Source organism: Coptis chinensis, chromosome 9 (assembly GCF_015680905.1).
Source record: "Coptis chinensis isolate HL-2020 chromosome 9, ASM1568090v1, whole genome shotgun sequence".
In the NCBI taxonomy this organism is placed as follows: Eukaryota; Viridiplantae; Streptophyta; class Magnoliopsida; order Ranunculales; family Ranunculaceae; genus Coptis; species Coptis chinensis.
Genome location: NC_141464.1, coordinates 7,794,818 through 7,803,020, shown reverse-complemented (window position 1 = coordinate 7,803,020; position 8,203 = coordinate 7,794,818). Strand labels below are relative to the sequence as shown.

The window sequence follows — 8,203 nt, the reverse complement described above, 5'->3', positions numbered from 1 at the left end:
AGCAGAAGAAGATCATGAAGTACTCTCTTAGGAACTAGAAATAATTCTAGCTGTTCTATTCTAGCTATAAGTTAAGTAAAATACACCATGGAACTAGAAAGCATGGAACTAAAAAGGACGACAATGTGGCCGTTCTGTAAAATATAGGCAATAAAAGTTTACCGTGGTATGCCGCCTTGAAGAGAAAGCTCAGCTAAAAGCCGCCGTCGGTAAGTTTAGAGGGCTTGATAACTACTGTACAACCACAAGCTAGAGCAGGAGTGACCTGAAACAACATAAATAGAGAGCTTATGATCTTCAAAAAGGCATAAAGGCATCAAGCAAAAACAAAAAAGGTATCCATATTCAAAATCTCAAACTATATGCAAAATGGGTTAAACTAGAGAGTATACCTTGCAAGTGAACATTGCTAAAGGGAAGTTCCATGGTGTAATCGCTCCAACGACACCAACAAGCTATAGAAAAAGAATGATGCAAGACCTTTAATAAAGTAATAATAGATCCATATAGATAAGCTTCGAATTCAGTTAGAAAGCTTAAAAAACAAATGGGAACATGTCAAGGTGGCTTTCTAGTGTTGATTGATGCATTTAAAACAAATGCCTAGTCTTGGGGAAAATGGGAAATACAAAAGAAATAGGATTTCCAAAGATTTAAAAAAGGACCAAGACATTCTAAGTATACTTCCAGCTTGCAGTGAATGTTGGGACATTTTTTTTTTTTTTAGTGATTAATAGCAGTCGACACTTTGTATTAGTCAACTGTAAACAAAAAAAATATTCACAAAACTGGTGGTTGGCTGTGACTGAAGTTTAGATTTTTCAATTTTGTTATATGTTAGAAAGATGGTGGTATTGTTTGCTCTTTGTATTGTAAAGTGAGTTTTTTTTTTGTTATTGGGATTGTTTTAGGCCCTAGCTTAGTTTTTGGTTGCTTCATAGAAAAATGAGTGGTCTGTACAAAAGGAATTGGCCTAGTCTTTAAAGGCTAGCTTAAATGAGTTTTTGGCTTGGTCTCAATAAAAATGAGCTTAAATGAGTTTTTGGCTTGGCCCGGTCCCATACAAAAAGGAATTGGCATGGTCCGTATAAAATGAGTTTTGGGCAGTCTTCTTGGCTAGGCTTATGATATTGGTTTCCGAATGGGCCAGTCGAGCTTATGATATTGGTTTGAATGGGCTGCTCTTTAAAGGCTAGCTTAAATCCTTATGCCCAAATTCGAAACTCGACGAAAATTGTTAAAGGCCCAATTCGAACTTCGATTGAAAAGTGCTTCTCATATGCCCGGTTGGAAACTCGAATAAATCCTTAAAGGCTAGCTTTCTCATATGCGATTCAAACTCTTTAAACTAAAGGCTACTCGACTTGTTATCGGTTTAAGGAACTTAAGGTCGCTTTCGACGGAACTAAAGGCTGCTCTAACTTGTTATGATCGGTTCGAAATAAACTTCGGCGAGAACTAAACCAATATCAATCAATATGCAATATCAATTTTCTCTGACAGAACTAATCAATACGCAATATCAGTTTTAGCTAATCAATATGCAATTTTCTCTGACAGAACGACATTGGAAACTTACATATTGTAGAAGCCTAAAGCGCCTCTCAGTAGCCAAAACCTCTCAGCAGTGAAAACTGAAAAGAAACTCAAACTTAAACACAGCAGTGAAAAAGAGATAATAACACTAGTATAGAAATTTTGAAGGCTCCTGGACTCGTAAGTGATGATTCTCAAATTGAGCTCCCTTTGTTATGTCTATGATTTATTCATATTATGATAAGGTGAAAAGGTGCTATTTCTCTCATTTAATCAAGCCGCAGGGTTAACCAACCGAGAAACTCTATGTACACCAAAAGGAAACTATGTTAAAATGTATCAATCCATTTCATCTCCAACCCTTACTAATCCGGTCAATCAACAAAGTCATAAATAAACCAACACATTGTTGGACAAACCCTTTCGGATATACCATACACACGTAACAACCATTTTCCTAACATCTATAACTGAATAATTAAAGTAGATAAGCAAGTGTCCATCCGAATAATCCACCACCGTTCATTCAAACAATAGATATTATACTAAAAGTAACGAGCAAATATACTACAAACCCGATAGAATGGGGCATATATCGAAAAGGACAGAATTTGAAGCAACAATTCTGTAAGCAATAACTTGAGCGTGAAAGAAGAGAATCATGGAAGACTTATATTATAGTATGAATCTTAGATCTTGCCCTCGCCCGACCTAGCCCTTACTTTGTATTCCGTCATCCTTCCTATGTAAGGGAAAGGCTTTTAATTAAGGCCTATTCCCATGATAATGATATCATTAACATAATAGGTATATTTACTACCAAAGATAGAAGTCATTTTCTTCTTTTTAGGGATGGGTGCTAAGTTGTCTCACTTTCGCTTTGAGAAATGATGTCGCTACACCGCTAGCCTTGCCATCGAATATCGGCTTACGGAGACGGATGCCCCTTTCTTCTTTTAAGCTTAATAAGATTAAGATTTTGAACTACTGACCTTAGCTCTAGCGGAGACTTGGACTTTGGCCTTTGTTTATATGTCTACTCTCTTATGACTTTTTTTTTTGCGTTTGATGCTTGAAACGAAAGATTTGGATAAAGGAAAGTGGCAAGATAATAGATATTGAGTCCATCCTGAGATGACCCTTTCTTCCCCTACCTTTGATGTACTTGACTTCGAGAAGCCTTGGCTTGTGCCAGTTTTCTGGAAGAATAACAGCAGCAGAGCAAAAGAAGACCTAACCCCGGTCGGAGATAGCAGCTCATGAACTGCCCCGCTCGAAGGGTCGTAGCCCGAACTGACCTAGCTGCAGAGGATAAGTTTGACTTCCGAGAGCTGATCCTAGCTTGGACTGATCTTTGACCCTAGCTCCAGCGAAAAGGATACCGTAGGTTTTGCTTCCTTCTTCTAAATGGGATCCTCCTCATTGGAAAGTTCCCCTATTGGGCTGGAACGGAAGGCGCTTAAGGCAACTTACAACTGTAGAAGTCGAAACAATCGGACTCACCTACATCCTCTGATCTAGGATCTAGCAGCTAGGAATCGCGCAACTGAGAAAGAAGCATGACCAGTTGAGCTCGAAGAACAAGAAACGGAAGCACGCTTTGGAACAATCACAAAAGGGGGATTCCCCGGGTATTTCTAAGGACGGACCGCATACCAACCATTCATTCCTTTTTGGAATGGAAAGAAGAAAGTTAGCCCCAACGACACTAGAACCTATGGGCAAGGCATTTTCGGGGAGTAGCCCGCTTCTTAAGACACTTCCGACACATACAACATTAAAGGGAGCCATTGAAAGGTGACTGAAACACCAGAAACGGGGACTACCCGAGCTAATGATAGAGGCAAGAACACTTTCCGGCCAGGTCCCATTAATTGATCATAACGATATCGTGGAAATGCTGCACGGACCCATATATATAGGAACGGAAACAGAATCACCTTGATACTAAACCAGATCGAGCCCGGGATCTTCTTGGAAATGGGAAGATCTAGGATAGGCGGCCAACCTCCTGGAGAGAGCGATGTGCATGGACCAGGTGAGTAGGGATGCAGCTCCGTGGACCGCTCGTCGGGCCTGAAAAGCATTAAGTTGAAGACAAATGTAAAAGTTTTTGGTACTGAAGAAAGTCCTCATACTAGAGGACCAAGTATGAATAAAACATTGGAGGACAAACTTTGAAGGTGAAGTTTACCATACACAATTATAACCAACAGAGACAGCATATATTAACTCATAAAAATTTTACCTTGAGATGAACTTTGAAGGTAAAGTTCTCTGAGTGGCATGACAAATGAATCCAACGAAGAAGTCAACCTACTGTGGCTTGATGAAGCAATGAGTGAACTCAATGACTGGAGTTTTTCATCTTGCAATCAAACACACAAAAGTCGAATGAGTCTACATTGTTAGTGGTGAAGATATCGATCTCAAATTTACTTCATTTTTATGCGAAGGAAACCACAAAGCACAGGATTTAATGATTGGGGAAAGCTCAATTTCAATCTTCTACAACAATTTTTATCTTCTATACTCACTAGTCACTACTTTTTTTTTAACAGTAAAAGTCACCTAATTAATTTCTCAAAAACTTTCAAGAAATATACAAATGGATCTCACAGAAAGATGCTACTCGAACTCTAATCTACACCCTTCCCCCCATTACATCATGCTAGTTACCCTAAACCGTCCTCCATGCTCAAGTGGTAAAAACGGGATTCGGTAATGTTCAAAAATAGATGAAGAGATAACACAGAAGAGGTCATAAATCTACAAGGGACTTTCAAAAGATGGTGCAAATGTAAAAGAGAACAAAACATCCCTCAAGGAGAATTTATTTGAGGAAATAGGAATACCTTATTTTTATGACCATGAATACAATCAAAAGTAGCCCGTATTTCTGCATACTTTTCTTCCCCAAAAGATTTCTTGTGAGCATATATGATCTAGAGCAAATCAAAATCAGAAGTTATAAATTATTATGAGTCCCCAAAAACTAAAAGAGGTATTTTATACTTACAATTAAAACTTACTTGTTCGAAGAGAGAGCGAACAGCAGAGAGAAGAATGTCAGGCAAGTCTCTTCTTGAGAGAGAATAATGCCATAGGTTTCCACAAGCAACTCTAAGCTTTAAACACTGCTCATCAAATTCCTTGATAGAAAATGAACCCTGTTTGTCATTATCTATGGCCCATCTAAATCCCTACAATCATTTGACATATCCGTTAGCTTCTTCTGATACATAGTGCGATTTTTAGCAATCATTTCCTATTCACATGAGACGTCAAAACTATAAACCAGGCACCTGAACACCAATTATTGGGACAACCACTGCATACCAAGTATCCACAAAAGCAGCAAACCATGCATGCATTCCTGCGACAAAAGAATTATCATATGACTTGGTGCAAATTACTAAAACATTGCAAGTTAAATTTCCATTAGTACAAGTCTTATTTAACTGACCTCCAAGGAATTATCTTATTTAACTCCCCCACAGACTGATACAACCCCGTTAAGCGGGTTGGCCAATTGTTATAAGAAGTGAAAACCTATTCAGCATTTGATGTTTAAGACAAAATATTGATATATTGCACATATATAACCTATACTAATCCACCGACTCGTTGACCAAAATACTGAAAACAAATGAGCATATAATAAAATGAGCACAACATTAGAGTTTGGAGGAGCTGTACATACATTATTAGAAGTGGGGGTCCTCAATACCTGATTCCCAGGCCGCAACATTTTAGCAATCTGAGAAGCAGCAGTTCTGCGCTTGATCTTAGACTTCGCAGAGCAAGCAAAGGAATTGAGGACCCCTGCAGTACGCAAAACCATATATTCATGAACAGTCTCTCTTCTAAGTCTCCAGACATCAACTAAAGCAGGACTTACCAGTCGGGGAGAGGGCTGAATACATGACTTTCAGGTGTGATTACTGCATGATCTTCTCGGTAAACACTACGAGTAAAACCCGGCAAGTCTGTCAAAGTTAAATAGTAACTTAGCTAAAATATTTTTGAGAACATTTCATCGCTTAATAACAATTCTCGGGATATACCTACTTAGCCTTCTCCCAACTCATTTAAGTACATTCCCGGAACTTTATTGATATTAGAGTCGTGTTATTGTGTCGCTTGTAGAGACAATTCCACAAAGAAAATTATACCAACCATATATTAATGCCTATGATCACCCTTTAAGTCTTTCCAGAGATTTTCTTTTATACTACATCGCTTATCTTTGCCGAATTTTTTATGAACTTCTTTGTTGGGATATATTCAAAATATCCGTGACACGCCTACATGGCTAATCTATATGTCACTAATTGTAATACTAATATGTTCACTTTACAAACAACCCCATGTATCTTCACACCATTCCAATACTATTGGCCAAGTCAAAAGCTTCTCTTATAGCATTTTTAATTTTCAAATTAATGTCAAGATCATGAATATTGAACTAAATTAAACATTCAATTACTTAAATACTTGCTTCCAATTCACACTAAAAACAAAACAAAAAAAAAGTCCTTCCCCAACCCCAACATTTCTTTTTTTCTAATGAAAATATAATACCAAAGATACAAACTTTAAAATTAAGTAGTATTATAACTAACTAACCTTGAAGATGAATAGGTGAAAGTGTTGGATTAGTAACTTTATGATAAATAGATTTCGTCACTATAACATTACTCTCATAACCATTCTCCGAACAAAACCACTTTCTCCAATGACCCATTTCACAAAGACTTGATCATTAAAAAAAAAAAAACAAACAAAGGGTCGGAGTTACTTATTCAAAGCAACTTGAAATGAAGTAAAGACAGAAGAGAAGAAAAGTAGTTCATAATTGAAAAGTGTGAAGAACACAAGCGGTTGTCGGTCGATGAAAAATGTTCGTTTCTATCTCTCACACATGATGATGTCGGTCGATTCTTTATTTGCCTTGAGAGAGCTTACAATGAAACTGTAGTTTTAGGAAGCCAAGGTGCAAAACAAATCAACTAAATATTCAAAAATTGAAATTACCTTACCTGTTCAGGTTGAGAAGGGCGTCGGTGCAATGAAATTCAAATGCGTCGGTGCAATGAAATTCAAGGGGTAATAGTCGGACGTACTTAGCAGCTATTGCAGAAGGAAGGAAAAGCTGAAAACTCGGCAGTGTTAGAGTCGGTTTTATTATTTTAATTTTAGGGGTTTAATTTTTCATGAAATTTTAGAACGTGGGAAGTGAAATCTTTGCCGCCAGTTGAATAGATATGCCGACGGTTAAGAAGTACCCATATTTTAGTGTCCGTTGAAACAAACAATGGTTAAAAACAAATCGAACTAGCCCGATAGCTAAAAACTATAGAACAACCTGTCGGACGAGAACAAAACAATTGTAATACCTCCTGATGGATGGCCAACTAATACCCCGACGGATAAAAGCGTTGGTAACTTCTATGGTTATAAACCGTCGGGTAATCTTTCCAAGTCCGGCGGGTAAAGTCGTTTTTGGATATCAAATACCTATAAATCAATTTAAGTATTCATTAATCCATGGGTAAGAAGGTATTAAATCAAAAAAGTAAGTTTCAAAACATATATTCATCCATGCATACCATGTTGGTGTTAAAATGTTCGGTTTGATCTATGTAGTGCTCCTCCCAAGATGCATTTGAATTTTGTGAAGTCCGAAATGCATCAATTGGTACCTCATTGTGGATCAGATATAGAGGATCCTATAACATTTACAAAGAATTATAATGTTAGCTAAAAAATTTTCACAAGAAAAATATGGGATGTCTATCAAAGTAACTAAGAGACGGCCAAATTAGACTGTCTAATACTTCATAAGTCGCTCCAGTTGGAGCGCCAGAGTCTTAGAAAGTTAGTTGGCCTGGGACGTCTCGAACGTAAGACTATTCCCATTTCCCAACACTCACTATTCAAATCAACCATTAAACGGAAGAGATCGTCCTTATAGATTGAGTTTGCATAAATACTTTGTAATCACATTTTGTACAAGTCGTCCTCATAATGATTTCATAATAAATTGATATTGGAATCATTATGAACAATAGTTGTATATGGAGTTACCTCGCCTTGGTCACGTCTTGGTCACTTGATTGAAATTTCTCTTCATTAAATAGTTCATTTTTCACATTAAAAACATCATATGCCAATTCCATTTCACTCAATGTCATCAAAAAAAAAATGAAAAACAAAAAGATAGGTTGTAAATAGAAATAGAACAAAAGAATTTGAAAAAAGAAGATGAATATGTGTAGAGAAAAACGAAGAGATGTGTGGGTTAAGTTTATTTGGATTGGAAAATGAGAAAAAGTGAAAAAAAAAAAAGTGTGGGTTTAAGGAAGGTTTCTTGAGAGAGAGTAAAAAGACAAAACTTGAGTAAAAAGACAAAAGTTGAAGGGACCCAAAGTTGAAATTTATGTGTTTTCACTTTTTAAGTGGAGTCTGCCCTAAGAGATTATTTTGGGACATATCTGGTATTAAATTTTTTTAAAATGGGTTCTGCCTTGAGATATATGGGGTCTGTATATAGCAATTCCCATAATTAAATGACGAGGAACACGACATACCATGCTGGATGGATATGGTTGAGAACTTGAGATCCTAGAGTGCAAAAATGCATACTACGTGTATGCGTGTATGT

General features: G+C 37.0%; 1 protein-coding gene and 1 long non-coding RNA gene across 2 annotated transcripts; both read right to left on the bottom strand.

Annotated features, from left to right (window-relative positions):
* Positions 1–209: 209 nt before the first annotated feature.
* LOC147474647 (uncharacterized) lies at positions 210–3,904 on the bottom strand. Its single transcript, XR_015208958.1, has 5 exons — positions 3,785–3,904; positions 3,477–3,612; positions 1,580–1,634; positions 393–455; positions 210–265 (listed from the first exon to the last, which is right to left on the bottom strand). It is a non-coding gene; the product is annotated as an uncharacterized LOC147474647 (long non-coding RNA).
* A 293-nt stretch (positions 3,905–4,197) lies between these two features.
* Positions 4,198–6,262, bottom strand: LOC147474646 (midasin-like). Its single transcript, XM_086585142.1, has 7 exons — positions 6,166–6,262; positions 5,438–5,525; positions 5,267–5,361; positions 4,842–4,912; positions 4,569–4,739; positions 4,392–4,481; positions 4,198–4,305 (listed from the first exon to the last, which is right to left on the bottom strand). Exons 4-7 carry the CDS (start codon positions 4,908–4,910, stop codon positions 4,198–4,200), a joined length of 438 nt encoding a protein of 145 aa, XP_086441268.1. The 5' UTR covers positions 4,911–4,912; positions 5,267–5,361; positions 5,438–5,525; positions 6,166–6,262.
* Positions 6,263–8,203: the final 1,941 nt, after the last annotated feature.